The sequence below is a fragment of the Nuphar pumila genome, chromosome 13 (genome assembly GCF_984573655.1).
Source record: "Nuphar pumila chromosome 13, dmNupPumi1.hap1.1, whole genome shotgun sequence".
Taxonomy (NCBI): Eukaryota; Viridiplantae; Streptophyta; class Magnoliopsida; order Nymphaeales; family Nymphaeaceae; genus Nuphar; species Nuphar pumila.
In genome coordinates, this window is record NC_143261.1 from 71,153,199 (window position 1) to 71,171,531 (window position 18,333).

An 18,333-nucleotide genomic window follows, 5' to 3' on the forward strand; every position below is an offset into this window, starting at 1 on the left:
TTTAAAGATAAAAAATTCAGTTGAAGTTTGAAAAATCTTGAAATAGGCAGAAAACACTGAATTTTGGTACAAGACTCATGACATGAAATGACTTTAATTTGTGTGTATTCAGCGTCATCGTAAGCATCGATGCAGAAATTTGAAACTTTCACTGAGTTATTAGGTATTTACTATATCATATTGACAATATAGTGTTGTTTATGACAACTAATAAATTATTAATGCATGTATTTTCAATGCAGTAGCTAGAAAGACAAGAGGACATACACTTGCTTTGGCTACTATTATCCTTCGCCTGTGACATAAGCATAAGGTTGTCATTAATCAGTATGGACAACCCATAAGGCAAGAGACACAATACCTTAGTAGCTTTATAAGAACTATCACACGAGATCTTTGTCAAACAACTTTATATTTTTTTTTACCTATCGTGCATTACCAAATTCTTACAAGGAGGATGCTTGGGCTTCAGTTTTGATATGTATATTCCTTGATATGTATATTCTTTATATATATATATATATTATAATTGATTTAATCTTTAGCATTTATTTTTTTAACAATAAGTAAGATACATATATTATTAATTAAAGAAAAATATAAAATTTTAGAGATGATAAAAGGATGAGTATTGAAGGAATATGCTAGAGCTTGAAGAAATTTTTGGTTCGAGCTTAGTATAATCTATAAGCAACATAGTATTCTTGAGGAGCGCCTCACTACATGTCCACCTTATATCCCTAACCATAAGTGGGAATATTTGATGCATTATTTTGATTCTCATCAATCAAATATTTGCATTTTTTATTATATATTAATATTGTATACATTCATTATATCCAATTGTAATAATATACATATTCCTCACATCATGTCTTTGTAGGCGCTAAGTATAAAGAACACAGTCAATCACACCCAACAAAAATTTTAGCATACTAAGAGCATGAAGAGTTTCACACGATATCAAAAAGAGAATGTACATATTATATTTTGCATAGTTATTCTTCATATATAGGACTTTACACTTTTTAATCATATTTCATTTATTTATAGGTTAGTGATGATGGGGTAAGGCTTTCTCGAGGGTTGATATTTTGCATAACCCGTACCAACCAAAAACTTGGGGTTGTCAGTGCAAAAACAAATAAAACAAATGTCATATTTATTTGCTTTATTAAGGTTTATTGTTAATTATATAAGAATTGCATATGAAAACAAAATATGTAATTCTTATTGAATTAATACATTGTCTTGCAGATGGAGATTCGAGACAAGTTAGCTTAGTTGTCTTAGATATCAGATGCATATGTGACCAACCCATCACGAGCGAATGTTCTTTCTCATGTTTTGGGACTAGACAAATATGGGTGTGTACGAATGTTTGGCATGGGGTATCCAACAAGGAAGTACTTGATGTAGATCTAAGCTTAGCAAAACTGTTGCATCAAAATAGTGTATCCCGAGAAGATAGATATAATGTAAGAGAGACTCACAGGGTTAGAATATGAGGTTGTAGGACTATAGGAATTATTGTTGAGAATGGTGTCCAACAGTCAATCAAGTTTCTCACAAACTCCTTAGATAAGTTAATATAACTAAAAGTTCTATGTTGGTTATATATATATGTGTGTGTGTAATTCTTTCATCTATGTTTATTCGGAGGCCTTGTGTTTAAGCGTGGTATATCTTCGATTTTGACACTATCTCTTTTTCATGTAATTCATGAACTTATTTTTTCTTGTTATCTGACATTGTCTAAATGTATGAATTTTTCTATATTGGTTTGAATATATGCCTAAACTTTCAAACAATCTGCTCATTATGCATGTAAGAGAGACTCACAGGGTTAGAATAAGTGGTCGTAGGACTATATAAATTATTGTTGAGAATGGTATCCAACAATCAATTAAGTTTCTCACAAACTCTTTAGATAAGTTGATATAACTAAAAGTTCTACGTTGGTTATATATATGTGTGTGTAATTCTTTCATCTATGTTTATTCGGAGGCCTTATATTTAAGCATGGTGTATCTTTGATTTTGACACTCTCTTTTTCATGTAATTCATGAACTTGTTTTTTTTTGTTATCTGACATTATCTAAATGTATGAATTTTTCTATATTGGTTTGAATATATGCCTGAACTTTCAGACAATCTGCTCATTATGCATGAAGTTTTTTATAGAAAGCTGAATATGTGCATGATAGAGTTATGGAGGGTTTGAGTTATGTATGTGTATATGTGAAGGTTGGAGTTATAGAGGGTTAAAAAAAGAAATATATAATTGTATGTATGTATGCTTTAAATGTTGTATTTCTTATAGAGTTTTAAATGTGAATATTGGAGTTATGAAAGGTTGAAGGAAGAAATATATATAGTTGTGTGTATATATGCTTTAAATGTTGTGCTTCTTACATTACTTTAAATGTAAATGTTAAAGTTATGGAGGTTCATTATTAAATAAATAAAATGAATGAGAAGTATGATTTAGAATGAATGAATGAATATATGAACTACTTCAAGTTAAATGAATGAATGTATGTATGTATAAACAAATTCATTTTTTAATAAATGCATGTATAAACATGTTCATTTAGTGATGAATAAATAAATGAATGATTGTAAAAGTTGGTTTATATTGAATGCAAAAAATGAATATATGTATAAGCAGATTTATTTTATAATGAATGAGCAAGTTCATTTTGAATTAACAAAATTAATAAATATATGAACTGGTTTATTTTTAAATGAATGAATGATTATAAGAGTTAATTCATATTGAATGCAAAAAAATGAATGTATGTACGAGCAAGTTTATTTTTTATTAAATAAATGAATGTATGTATATATAAGCAAATTCAATTTTTAATGAAGGTATGTATAATCATGTTCATTTGGTAATAAACAAATGAATAAATGAATAAATTTTTTTATATTAATTATAAAAAATAAATGTATGTATGAGCAAGTTCATTTTAGAATGAATGTATGAATTGGTTTATTTTTAAATGAATGTATCTATAAGCAAGTTCATTTTATAACGAATGAATGAATATTTGGGTGAGTTCATTTTTTAATCAATGAATGAGAAAGTTACATGAGAACAAAATTAAATTAGTGAAAAAAACTATTGTCGTCGCTAAAATAGCATAAAAATGAGTTTTTCTGGCATTTTTTTAGTGCCATAAAAGGTAAATTTTTTAGCACTATTTTTAGCAAAAGTAAAAACGACTTTTCTGGCACTATGCATTAAAGCCAGTAATTGCATTACCAACAACACTTTTACTGGTGAAACTATTGGTGCTAGGTAGGCTTTTACTTACGCTAATTTAGTGCGACTAAATGTCTTATTTCTTGTAATGAGATAAGAGTTGACAATAGCCACAAGCAGTACCACCGTGGTAGTGGTCCACATGGGTAGCAGGGTGGTCGTAAAGGTATTGAGATAAAGGCGCTGGATCAAATCCTGATGACACATAGGTGTGTATGTTGCTTTCGAAGATGGGCCACATAATGCAGGATGGTTGCGAGCTCCACCTAGGGATTGCCTCGCTGGAAGGTGGGTCTATAAAGCGGCCCAATTCTCGGCGAGGGTTCCTCATCATAAAATAAAAAAGATAATAACCACGTGCAATGGAATATTTTTGTTGCCTTCTTTTCCAATCACGTATGTAGCCTCTGATCTAGTATGATATGAAGCAGCGTTGGCACCTCCAATGGTTTCGACATTCTTTCTAGGATGAGCTGTTCATGCTGGGTACTAATGGTTACTGATCAGAAATCAAATATTTCAACCAATATCTCAAATTCCATCATTAGCTGCTTGGAATCCATGATTTCCCATTTATTTCCTCCTTTTGAATGTGTGAAAAATATGTACATATGTAAATGAAAAAGCGTGCATCCAAAAACTCATATAGATGCAATGCCCATCACCTTAGGTCTGAAGCACTATCAAAAGCTCAGAAAGAGCCACCGAGCATGGGTTTTATCCTTCTGAATTCCAACCACGCTTGAGTAATGATGGCGTCCTAGGCAAGCTGATAGCATTACCATCAAGGTGACTCTGAACTGAACCGCTCTCATCACCAATCCACACACAACAAAGATGTGAAACGTAATCAATGTACGTCTGGACATCATAGGAAAAGACTCCCTTCAGCCGAAAGGGTGGATATCCTAGGCCGATTAAAGGCCAGACAGGCGAACTGAAGCCGGGCCTGAATTTTGTTGGGTCCAGGCTAGGTTCTGTGTGTCGGATCTGGCCCTTTAAATCGGACCAGTTAACAGGCTGGGCCACGCAGGGCTCCATTGTAGCAATGTTTTGGCCCAACCATGGCCGAGCCGGCTTACTAGTCTGGCAGAGTCGAGCCTCTTTCACGGCCCAAACCTGGACTCATTTCCGGTCAGGAACCCGAGAATCCCTTGGGTACCCGGCACATTGCCCGCCCTTACCTTGAGGAACTCCAAAGATTCTAGTACCGAAATGCATCAATTTGGTCAACACTCATTAGGCACAATTGTATATACAAATCCTAGAATTGTACATGCAAGATGCCTTAACTTAGCTCACAAGTCGCGATCGGCCACTAATCTAGAACTGAAAACTTCTCTTCCTCGCCATCTATTATCAGTTTCTTGCTATATTATATTAAAACTATGAGACTTGTAAGGAATATGAAAGGAAAAACCATGCTGACATAGACATGTCACATGTACTTGATCCCCTTACAAAGTACATCTTACTATCTTAGTCAACCATGAGATACAAATGCTAAAACAACTACTTGCAATAATTAATTCCAATTTTCCATATGAAACCTCATTGAATAGTCTTCCCTTGCTTAAAAGAAAATGAAATCTTGACAGAGATTAGGGATTAAAAAGACCCAGATAGCTGTTCTCTGCCACTTTTATGATGTTGTCAACGTTTGATCTCCAAGCACCTTCACAATTCTCTTAAAACTCAAGATACATTCCCAATTTTATGCCCACAGCACAAGGGTGTTTGAGTTTCCGGTATCATTCTTGTTCAAGACTCGCTACATCCAGTAGTTTGGATCACACCTCTTGGATCATGCATGGATTTGAGATATTGAAAGACAGTGTTAAACCATGGAACACCAAGAAGCAATCACGAGCTTGTGGCAATCCGTAAACCGATTACTCAAATAGGCAACAACAGAGAGGCAATCAGTTTTTCTGGAAGTAGAGTTTCAGAGTAAGATGCATGGAAGAGAGTCGCATTTAACCGTCTCCAAACAGGAGATAGATGGACCAACAATCGGATCATGGCACCAGCATCACGATTCAGAATTCGAACCTGCACATGAAAACAACACACCATACTGGATGCCATCCCTTTGAATGGACCATCCTCAACACAGTGATAGGCCCCATCTATGAGATGGTCCACTCCAGGAAAAAGAGCTATAAGGTAGGTCTCAGGAGTTCACAAAGCAAGAAGACAAGGTGGTTAAATAGATCTATTATTTCTCTTGAAGTACACTAGAAATGTTACATTTTCCCCCTATGAAATAGAAACAGCCTCAAATGATGACAAATCAATAATTGATAAAACACCCACGTCAGAAAATACACACCCTGACCACAAAAATGCCACTAACCTTCTTTGCCCTCTAAGACCCGAGCAGCCGAATGCCTGAAACAGTCAGTATTGCACAAGCCCACCGACCTCATCATGTCTCCAAAGCTGCCACCATTTCATTTTGAACAGTCAACATAACTAGATTTTCCCACGATATATCATAATTCACAAGGCAACAACAACAACAACAACAACAACAAGAACTAGAAAAGAAAAAGAAAAAAAGGGAAAAAAGAAGAAAAAGATATATTTATAACACAAAAGAAAGGACTCTTAGCATGTCCAATTTCTATCCGACCGATCAATGCTGTTCCTTGCTTTCTCTGGAGGTTGATCTGTGCTCTTCCTTGGCTTCTCCAACTGGTCGATGCTAGTCCTTGCCTTCTCGTGCCGATCAATGCTTCTTCTCGACTTGCGATCAGTGCTCATTCTTGAACGCCCTGGCTTGTCTGTGCTAGGCCTAGACTTTTCCCTCCGATCACTGCTCCTCCGTGGAGGCTCCAGGTAGTCAGTGCTTTGGCGTGAAGGCTCTGAGACATCAGCATTCTGTTTTGGTCCATTCTTCAGGCCTGGAGATTTCTCAACAGCTGAAATGAATTTCTTTAGGTGTCTAATGTACTCGGGATAGAGTTCCAAGTTACAGTGGTTCCCTCCCTTAAGCCACAGAGGCTCATATTTCTCTTTGCAGAGTTCCCACAGCTGCTTGCCGTGAGAGCAATCCACAACTTCATCAGCAGTCCCCTGAAATGCAGAAGAAAATACATCATAAATTTCAAGGAACATGTATGGGTCTTTCAACCATTCTATATGAAGTACATAAGCACAGTCTTCACAACATAAGTACACATTCTTTTATAAGGAAATTGCAGTGTAAATAGGATAGACCTTGTTTCAATGAAAGCAGCTTTTATGCAATAAAGAACCTGATTATGCTTTTGAATTGTCTTGTTTCCAAAAACTATACAATCTTTCCAAGAAAGAAAGATGGACCCCACAGACCTTCAAATGAAAGACAGCATGACTCTTTAAGGTGGTTTTCCTATTGCGAAATGTACTGCTTGCAGCAAAAAAGGCAGCACAGGTAGGACATGAGGGTATCTCTGCGAATGCCTAGTATTTAGACTGGCTAGCTATTTCCACATTGTCACAAACAGTAATGGACTTAGCAGAATCTCACAAAAATTTAAATAATAAAGCCTTTAATATTGATGGCTGGTACAGAAAAAGTAAAATAAAATATTGCTAGGAGTGTTTCCCGTAAAATGCTCATATATTTCAACATATTTCAAGAGGGAGGATCAGGTGAAATGTGATTGCATACTTCTAGTGTGCTGCTCTGCACCTGATCACCACCCATATTTGGGATACAGCCCCACTTGATCTCAATTCTATTTCAATGTAATCACCAAAGCCCATATCAAATATGTAGAGCCTCTAACGAAAAAAACTAACATATTGGATGATGCCAAGATCTCACATGGGTATGACAGAATGTTTGAGTAAATTTTGATCTTCTGTTACAAAAGAAAGATTCATGCCATTGGAAAAAGGAAACCAATTTTCATGATTGATCTTGTCAATTTCTTGCCAAATTTGAATACAATATTTGTCAATAGTTTGTTACTAACATAACAATGAAAGGGAATCAAATTGCCCAATATACTGAGTGGCTAAAAAGACCATTCAAAAAATCTAATATCAATTAGAAAATGATATACATCCAGCATGCCAGAAATATTTTATGTATCACCACTGATTGTCTTATAAACTCTAGTTAAATTCTCTATGTAATGCATAACCTCGACATATCAAAATAACACTTCAAAGTCCAAACACCTGACAAATCCCATGGACTAGACTTAAAGCAAGAACACAAAGAAAAAACAAAAGTTTTTTATGCAGAGGTGGTCATACGTGAAAGAAATGTTGCTAGTGAAAGTGCTCCCAAGGAAGTCCCGAGATCAAAATAAAACAACTGATCAAACTCCTTTCGTGTTTTTCTTTTTCCACTCAGCAAAAAGTAATCAATTCATCCCCTATGCCCAGGCATGCATCTCTTGGAGCTTTCACGGACCAATTTTATGGGAAGATGAATCAAGGCATTAATATGGGAAGAACATGCTATCTGAGATTGAAATTGATGATGGTATACCAATCAGCAATTTCCTAGGTCAGTACCTTAGACTTCTCTTCATAGATTGAGGCCACAAGCCAATTCTCATATTTCTCCATCATAGTCGATATTCACGAGTGCATAGTAAATTCCATCCACATGAACCATGCTGACATTCAAGAAACTAAATTATCCGAATATGCATTTCTGATAACACAAAAATCTAGATAATGTCACATGAGGATGTCTTCTTCACCAATAGAACAAAGAAGGTATTTGCTTAAGCACCCTTTGAAAAAATTATGGTGCTTTAAATTTATAAACACAATATTAGTCACCATACACATGCTTTCTATCGTCCCGAATAGGACATTGTCTTCTGAATCATCCAACTTTGTCTAATTATATGTTTTTCATATGACTACATCAATAAGTAGAAAAAATCATTTGTATGTTTAGTTTGGAGAGCTAATATTCATCATCGGAGAGTTGTTTTTGAATGGTTGATTTTCTAGTACATGAACAAGAACGGCATCAGAGAGTAGAAAACATGAACACCAGGAGCAGGTCACACGCGCACTGACTGGACTCAAAGATTGAATTGGCCAAAGTACAAACAAACCAGTACTCAAGAAGGGAAACCCTATGACCGGCAAAACTGAGTCCTGATTTTTGTTTAAGATATTTTTACATGCAAAAATTGACTAAGTCAAGTTCTGAATCACATATAAATCCAAATCAGAAAGTACAAATTAGAATCCAATCTAACTAGGAGTCTCTTCCTAGCAAAACCAGCCTAATAGATGCACTACAGGGTATATCCGAATTGGATCTCCTTCGGTGGGAGTTGAGCTCCTAGCATGTCTTTATTTAGTCGCATCTGGCTGGCGGCCTTTAGTTAACTCCATCAAGATTCCAGAAGAAGAACCCCATAAAGAAAAGAAAATTTTGGAAAACATTGGCCAGGAGAAAAAGTAAGTTTTGCATTCTATCTATGCCTAGAGAGTGGCAGAGCTCCACTGGCACAGATGACAACAATTTACATGTTAACATAGAGAAAGGCTGTAAGCAGTTCAACAGGTTTTATTACCTTTTCAACCCTTTTTCACAAAGAATCTGTCACACGGACGGGGGTGCGGGTGCGGATGTGGCACCCGGTGTGGCAAATACAAAAATATGCTGCACCGGGTGCAGTCAACCTGCACTCAGGTTTATATTTGTCCAAAAAAATTGACTCAGTCAACTTTAACCAAGTCCATTTTGGTTCATGTCTTTAAAAAAAGAAGAAGAAAAGAGAGACAAAGAGAGAAATAAGAAAAAGATGAGCAACGAAGAGAGAGGTACACATACCACCTTTAGTTTCTTATTCTTCTCTTACTTGCAGAGAGTGACGGTGGTGGGATTACAAAGGGGGAGAGGTGGGGGCTGCAAAGAGAGACAGAAGAGAGGGGTGGTGTGGGTGAGGTTTACGAAAAGAGAGAGAGGAGAGAGGCGGTGGGGTGAGGGTTATGAAGAGAGAGGGAGAGAGAGGCGGTGGGTGAGGGTTACGAAGAGAGAGAGAGAGAGATGTAGGGTGGGGGTCACGAAGAGAGAAAGAAGCAGAAAGTGAGAGAGAGGTGATGGGGTGAGGATTACGAAGAGAGAGAGAGAGAGAGAGAGAGAGAGAGAGAGAGAGAGACGTGGGGTGTGATTACCAAGAGAGGAAAAGGGGTTTGTGTCCCACCTTTTTATTAAAAAAGGTGAATCTGGATCAAGTGTGGATCTTAATATAAATCTACACTTGTTCTAGACCCAAATTCATTCTTTCTCTTTAGTGAAATTTTTATTTTATATATATACCCTCCCCGCACCCAAGTTTTTTTTAAAGTGCCACATCGCCACACCCGTATATGCACCTGCACCTATGTGATATAGCAAAGACTCTGATAAAAACACTAGGACAATGCAATCACCAATTTTCCAGCAACTGTCCTATTTCTTTTTGAAGAGGTATACGCCGAATCACAAAATTATAATCTATCATAAGAATACTTAATGTGACCCTTAATGGGAAAACAAAAAGAAAAAATGTATGGTTCTAATCAGAAAGGTTACAAAATATAAACAGAAGATAAAATTACAAGGCAGAATGAAAGCTAATTATCACCAGTACCTACCATTTCACAATAAATAGGGTCAGCCACATTTTATGTAGAGGGGGCAAAAAGAAACCACTACTTATGTTTGAAAAGAATTCAATACTGAAGATGAGACTCTAAACAGCACATTAACAGGAACTAACCAAAAGATGCACTTGTAAAGTAGGATGTGAAAAGCATGGCAAACTAAAATGATAGGTTCAATTAGATTATACTTAGAGAGAAAACCCCCCAGTGTTTCCAACATCAGCAGAAGCAAAACACTATTAGGTGCAGGTAAAAGAGCTTACATGAATGACCAGCACAGGACAATTAACAAACGGGATCTTGTCTATGTTCTGCAAAAAGAAAAAAGAGAAAATGCATGATCACAAGCGTGGCTTAACATCAAGTCACAAACAAGTAAACAAAAGCAAATATAGCTTTCACTAAAGAAATTATTGATCCAAACCTTGTAAATGTCAAACCAGTATGACCGCTTTACAGGATACATGACCCTTAAGCCAGACATTATTGGGCTGTGCAGCACAACAGCTCTTAAGCAAGGCAAGCGGGTTGCCAAGTCCAAAGTTGGGCCACTCCCCACTGACTGACCGTATAAAATAACATCTTCCTCCTTTGCTCCATAAGTGTCTTGGAGGCATTTGTAAGCTGCCTCAATATCCACATATGTATTTTGCTCACTTGGCTACCAGAAAAGCCAGGAAGATACAAATTTTTAAATAAATTAGTCTTTTCTGCAATATATACTGCTTTTTGTGCAACTTTGTGTGTATGCATGTGCATGTGTGTGTCCATGTGCATGCATCATCATCACAACATATGCCTGTTTATGCATGTGCATATGAGTGCAGGTGCAGGATGCAGATCAAGGAATTAATGACAAGTATCAATTCTCATCATCAACAGCATTTTGGTAGATCCATAGAGAGAGCAAACTAAAAAATGTATTACATTTCTAAAGTTGTAAACTACAATTAGTGGTAAGTTGCTGTATCTGTTAGTGTTATACATGACAATTACTTAGAGAGCTGTTAACCTCCACGTTCATATGTTGATGTAAACACGTTCACCACCAATTTATACCCCTTGTTGGTTTTAAAAAGGCATTGTGGTTCATGTGTCTTTAATCGTTTTATAGAAAATATTAAAAGTTATTGTGCATTTCCAAAGTCCAGCTACTGAATGTGTCTTATGCCCACTATAAAATAGTAAAAATACCATGATGGTGACATATAGTACATGAAACTGCATGTCATTTTAAATCTATGAACTTCTCAACGTCCCAGTATAGCCGTGGAAGTGAAAAACTACCGCACTTCAATATGGTGAGCTTCGGTGTGGAACCACCATGAAATTCTTAATGTTGTTCAGAGCAAAAAAATATGGTGAACTTGTTAACATTGACTAAAGGTCACAGGCACTAGAGAAGCATAGACATGAAGCATACCTTCCCAGATGACTTCCCATAACCAGAATAGTCATACCTGCAATATAAGGTTTTATTAGATAAGCATAGCTGTCATATAAACTCAGAAAAGAAAGAAGCTAACAAGTTTTATGTCGTGTTATTGAGAGATGCAACAAGCACTATCAATCTTTTTCGTTTCGGGAAGCACAAATGACGTGTTATCGAATCATCAACTCATCCTCTAGCTGAAACATGGTTGGAGATCGTCTGCAAGCCTTCTGCCGGGTGATCGCCTGCAGACCGGATGGCCTCCCATGGCACCGACATAGTCAGTGGTGAGGAGGGTCGTTCGATGCCCTAAATATGATTGGTTGCTCCTACTCGATAACTTGAGTGGGGAGACAACTGGTTGCCAGCCGTCTACCACTGAGTGACCACTCGTTGGGCATCACTGGCCGACAGGAGGGTCACCCGCCAGTTGCACAACCTCCCCTTGCCATGGAGAAGCAAGCGAGGGAGGGTGTCTACACATCCACGAGTGGGAGAACGGCCAGCTGTCGGATGTCTGCTATCAGGCTAACACCCACTGGCCACAGCACTCCCCTGGGCCCTAACAGATCCGATGAGGGAACCTGTTTCCTATCCTAACACAAGTGGGAGGTTCCCACCTGCTGAACAGGGGAGAATCGGATTTCCCCTCCACAACCTCTGCAAGCCTCTTCCAGGGTCCTAGACCCAGTTCAGTCGGGTCTGGGCCAGATTCAAGCCCATTTACCTCTTGAGGCCGGGTCTGATTCGGATCAGCCCCAAACCCAGTATTTTTGAACCATTAAGGTGGAACCGACCCAAACTTGGCCTAATCAGGTTTGGATGGAGCTCCATCTTGGTTTTAGACCAGGTCAAAACCAAACCACTTTATGGATCTGGATCATATCCAAACCAAACCATTAACCCCCAAACCTGATCCAGGTCCATCCTACCCTAATCCGGGTCCGACGACTCATAATTTACCCTATCAGGTCGTAATCCAACCAGATCTTAACCAAACTCATTACTCAGACCACTTAAACCCGAAACAAAACAATGATCCATACTTGAACCATACCCAAATCCCTCATCATACATATCTAGACCCTAACACAATCCAAGATCCACAACAAGGACCAAACAAAAAATTTGAACCTAAGCCAAACTCAAACTCCTTTCAACCACCCAAAACAGGTCCCAAGATCCAACTCTACCAAGATCCAACACCAACAAGCCAACACCTACAAGTTCAAAGTGGAATTTTCAGAGTTTCATAGTTCGTTGGATGCGAAGATATTCTTTGATTGGGTCTATGCGGTGGTTCTACCGTGAGTACCATTATATTCCAGAGCATCATAGGGTTTCGTTGGCAGAAACACGACTTCGAGGTCCAACCCAGGTGTGGTGGGATGAGTTCTTAGTTGTCGATGGCATTAGGCAAAGCCTAGGTGATGAGCACCTAAAAAGACTAGGAGGACTAGTTAGTACCTCAAATAAAAAATTAAAAAAACACACAAATATGTAAATAAACTGTTAAAATTAATAACAAAACATGTATACAACATAAAATCAATCAATAATAAGCAATAGACAAAACATAACATGTTGTCGAACAATGTAAAGCAATTATATTAAATAATCTACTAAAAAATAAATAATAAATAACAATTAATAAAAAACCATACAACTAACAATGTGAATGAACAATATACAAAAAATAAAATCATGTATACAAAAAAATTAACAAGTCAACAATAGACATAATTAAAAAATAGATAAATAAGAAGAAAAAATGAACAATTGAATAAACAAACCATGCAACATATATGTTTATGATATGTTAATATACATAATTATATATATGTGTGTGTGTGTGTGTGTGCAACTATGCATCAGCATCTGTGTGTGTGTGGATTGTAGGTGCATCTAAAGTGTGAATTCTGAAAAAACAAACAAACAATAAAACAGATCATATATGAAGTACACACACAGAGATATATAACTCACATAGACACAAATATAACGAAGAAACAATCAACCAGAAATATAACTCACAAACATAACATCGTAATCAGTCAACAACTTAGTTGTCAATGGCGGTGCCTAGGCGACCCAGGCGCAGCCCCACCGCCTGGGCGACCAAGTTTGGGCGGTGGGGACCTATATTACTGCCTAGGCTTCGACTACCCAGTCTTTTTTTAGAGCCTAGGCTTTTTTTTGAAGTTTTTATTTTTGAAAACATATCATTTGTTTTCTTCTTCGAGCACGAGAAGAAAAATGAGAAGACATATTATTTATCTATTGCTTGTATTATGTCTATTGTGGAGAAGAAGAAGAAGACATTATTTGTCTATTACTTATATTATGTCTATTGTTGAGAAGAAGAAGACATTATTTATCTATTGCTTGTATTATGTCTATTGTTGTTAATTTTTTTATATACATAATTTTATTTTTTGTGTATTTTTCATTCACATTGTTAGTTGTATGGTTTGTTTAGTTAATTGTTAATTTATTCTTAATTTGTTTGAGCAGGTTAAGGTTATGTAATACAATTGCTTTACAGTGTCCAATGACATATTATTTGTCTATTGCTTATTGTTGATTGATTTTATATTGTATACATGTTTCTTATGATGTTTTTTATGTCTTTTCTAACTTTTTTTTATTTGGAGAACCGCCTAGGCCCCACCTAGGCCTTTTTAGGGGCTCTGCCTAGCGCCTATGACAACTAAGGTCAACAACAAAATTAGCTAAGAAATATAACTGAGAAACAGTCAAACAAATTGTTTATATAATAAATTATATTACATAGATACAACATTATATATAAACAGATTATATTAAATTACAAACAGATTACATATAAATTACAGTATAAACACAGATATATTTATACATAAATGCAATATATATATATATATATATATAATATAATATATCATATGCTAAAATACAATATATATAATATAACTGAAATACAGTATAATAAACAAGAAAAATAAGGGAAAAAAGGAAGAGGAAGGGAAAACATGAAGAAGAAGAAAAGAAATGGAAAGGAAAGGAAAAGGAAAAAAAGAACAGAAAAAAAGGAGAAGAGAGAGAACAAGAGAGAGAGAAAGAGAGGGTGAGAACTAAGAACGAGAGAGCTGAGAAACCGAGAGACAATGAAGAGAGAGAATGAGAGAGAGAGAGGAGGGAATACCTTGGTCCTCTTCTTTTAATTCTTCTTCTTGCAAAAACACGAGAGAGAGAGAGAGGAGGGCATACCTTGGTCCTCTTCTTCTTCTTGAAAAAACCCGAGAGAGAGGAGAGAAGGAGAGACTGTGAAAGGGGGAAAATGGGGAAATTAGGGCCCATTTTCCCTTTTTATATGTCCTTTTGTCAACCCCTCCCCCCCCCAAAAAAAAAAAAAAATGGACCGATATAGGCTTAAGCCTATGCAGTCCCAGCCTAAGCATTAAAATAGGGCCCCACCATCCAAACCTAGTCGCCCGGACAATGGGGATGTGCCTAGGCTGCCGCCTTTGACAACCAAAGATGAGTTGCAGAAGGATCGAGAGAACCAAGGTTTGATAACAATTCAAACATGGGAAGAGATGCAGTGTTTGATGCACACCAGGTTTGTTCCTTCAAATCATGCTCAAAAAGCCTTAAAAATGTACATCCAAGAAAGCATACCTATTTAGTACTTACAATCCTATACCTAAAGTTACTCAAACCTATGTAGGAGAAACCCAATTAGGATTCAGTCCAAATAAACATCCAATAGAACTAATCCAAGATCTTCCTAAAAACCCCTATCCAATTAAAGAGGGTTTCCAAAGTCTCATAATGAATCCAAATTCATTTTATTGGATCCCTCAAAAGCCAATCTAGAATCCGTTGACCCCATCCAAATTGAACTTCTAAAAAAAACATTTACACCCAAAACTAATCAGGATCCAAACTATAATAACCAGATCCAAAATCATCATATAGCCATCTTGCCTAACCCAAGCTTACTCAAACTTTCTTCTTGTTTGAATCAGATCAGTGTGAGTTTTCACAAATAGCTATGGATGAGGTTTCTTTACAGTGGATCCAAATTTTGTCTCAGCCATCTGCTCCAAATCTGTTTGACCTATTTTACTTTGGAGGCATCTTACATGACTTTGATTGGTTTGGAAAGAATGTTCTCGGTTTCAGTATGCATGTTGGGATAGATCTTGCTTGGATCGTTCAGTTGATAGAGCAACACCAAGATCTGGTTCCATATTGTGGGCCTATAACCCACAACGTGGGACAAAATTAGAAAAAACGCAAGTGGGATCCAACCACGAAGGAAAGTCTTCTCCAAACCAAGGAGAATGATGCAGGACCGGGAGCAAGACACTAAAGGGTCTACAGGGTTCATTCGGATCCATTTTCATTATTTGGTTTTCTTGTAATTATTTAGTTTAGATCATAGTTTAAGATCTTATTTCATATCGAATCTATCTCATATCCATATTGGTTCGTAAGTCATGTTCGGATCATAGTTTAGGATTGGATCTACCTTAGATCCATATTAGGATTAGGGTTTCTAGAGTTTAACTCTCTTCATTACAAATATTAATTGTAGAGAGACAAAGAGCTTAATGAATGAATTATTGGTGAAATTTAGTTATTTTCCTGATTTTTTCATTATTTTCCATGTTTTCCTAGTTTTTTTAGTTTTTGTAGTTGAACTAGGGTGTTGATTCTTGCGGGGTTCAGAAGTGATACTCCTTATCACTGAATTATTTACTCAATATGGTTTTTCAAATTTCTCTCCAATATTATCACTTTGAGTTACTAACTGAAACACGCAAAAGGAAAGAAAAAATCCTACTATCAGACAAGAAGGAAATAGTATCTGCAAACTAAAGAAATATCCAAAAATAAGTAACACTTGAATACATTTAGAACATAGAGAACTTCACAATAAATAAATAATAATAATGCAAACGAATTACAATTTTGCACTCATGTAAAACATTAAGCATGTATCATCAGGCAAGAAAATAACTACATGCAATCTTAGCATGTTAAGATTTCGATAAAAATGTCTTAAGTAAATTACTGAAAAGTGAAAACTAATAAACTCCCAAATCTGAATTTCTAAAAGAATACTACAATTTCAGGACATTGTGAAATTATGCATTCCTATGATGATACAAACCGAGCATTAATTGCACAAGCAAGATAGCTTTTATTAAACGAAACCCTATAAATTATAGTAATGACGACAAAACAAATCAAGCCAACAATTAATCTGTGAATACAATAAAATTTATACTCTAATAGTGTAAAAGTCGAAAAAACTAATAAAACTAATACCGTGCACTTGATTGAATTAGAAAACCATAGCTACCATGACTTCGGGCTGAAATATAACATCAAAGCAAAAGAATGGAGTTTTTAATGAAAATTTCATTTTTTATGCATTTAGGCGACAGTTTTCAACTTTGTAAACATGGTTTAACATGCTACATGGAAAACATATTTTCAAAATTTTTAACATCCAATCAGTGGTTAGATTTCTTTGTCACAGATAAATGATGAGAAAATAATATTATTTAAAGAGAAAAACAATGTGGATATTTTGGCAACTACACAAGAAACCATATCTGTCTTTAAAAAATAAAAAAATAAAAAAAGATTTTCAGAAATAAACAAGAGAAAGTCTATGAGAATAAACTCCAGCCACTGAATGTTTTAATAAAAAAGTAGCATAACATTAAAAAATAAAAAAAAATAAAAAATATTTTTTTAGAATAGTATCCTCGCAAAAGGATGACTGAAAATTCAAAATCTAAAATCTCAAATTCCAGCAGAAAAAACCTGAGAAAATAATTTTTAAAGTGACCGTGTAAACCAATAAAAAGTACATAATATGGAATGTGTAATCCAATATACCGTGCAACAGTAGCATTATCATTTTTCGATTTATAAAAACTCCAGAAAATAGTAAAATAAACAGATAAAAGCGAAGCATAAGCGTATCCAACACCAAAAAGCTCCCAAAAAATAAAACATTTTCAGGAATCCATGAACACTATAATCCCCTCAAAAAGAAAACCCCAGAAGTTCCATCAGCAACGATAATCAGACGAAGAGAAAGCGAAGCCACTCACCCCATCAGATTTACGCGGAGGTGGACGCTCAGTTCGGTAAAGAGCTCGTACATCTGCCCCAAATCCGCAGCGTTCCCGTGCGAGTAGAGCAAGGTGAGGCTGGCCATGGGGTTCCTCACGTACATCGCCACGATCTCAGTACCGCGCCGGGTGGGGAGCTTCAGGACGTCGACGTTCTCCCTCTGCGGGACTTCGGTGAGTGTCAACCGGCCGGATACCTCTTCCATGACTACCTTGTACGAGGGAGGGTTCGGCGGGAAGAATGCGAACTTCGCCGCCATAGACGAAGTCACCGCGCCCATCTCTCTCGCCCGCGCGCCGTCGCCTGGCCGCCAGGGGAAGTAGGACGGAAAGACGACCGAAGGATCAGGCGGATGCCGGAGATCTCAGCCCCCTCGCCATACAGACGGTGGCCGACGACCGGCGCAACGGAGACGGCGATCGACGACCGGCATTCGTTGGCTCTGTGACTGATCGGCGGAGAGGATCCCTAGAGTTTGAACCTCGTCGTCGCTGTTTTCTTCTTCCCTTCTTTCTTCGTTCTTCTGCTCTGCTCTGCAAAAGGAAAAAGAGAAAAAGGGAGGAGGAAAATGGGCGAAAAAGGAAGGGCGGGCGGGCGGGCTGGTGCTTAAACACTGGGGGTCTTTATTATCAATGGCTTCGCACGTGCGACGCAGCACGAGCGAGGCGTTGTCGACTTATCCTCAGAGTGTAAGAGCTAGGATGTCCGTCATCAAAAAAAGTGCAAGAGTAGGATGGCCGAATCGTATCGGATGTTCCGATTCGGTTCATTGTGATTTAGAAGATGACGTGTTTATGATTAGGATTTTGGAAATTTAGCGTTTTTGAAATTTTGGTTCCCTTGGATTTGGGGATGCCAACGATCGGATTTGGATCAG

General features: G+C 37.0%; 1 protein-coding gene across 2 annotated transcripts; it reads right to left on the minus strand.

The window, feature by feature from the left end:
- Nucleotides 1-5,473: 5,473 nt before the first annotated feature.
- LOC149818660 (uncharacterized) lies at nt 5,474-18,018 on the minus strand. Of its 2 annotated transcripts, none has more exons than XM_089984889.1 (6): nt 17,435-18,018; nt 11,310-11,346; nt 10,311-10,547; nt 10,150-10,197; nt 5,907-6,349; nt 5,474-5,713 (listed from the first exon to the last, which is right to left on the minus strand). In XM_089984889.1, exons 1-6 carry the CDS (start codon nt 17,734-17,736, stop codon nt 5,623-5,625), a joined length of 1,158 nt encoding a protein of 385 aa, XP_089841015.1. In that variant the 5' UTR covers nt 17,737-18,018; the 3' UTR covers nt 5,474-5,622. The 2 variants fall into 2 exon arrangements, with proteins under 2 accessions (XP_089841015.1, XP_089841016.1); XM_089984890.1 differs by having other exon boundaries at nt 5,887-6,349.
- Nucleotides 18,019-18,333: the final 315 nt, after the last annotated feature.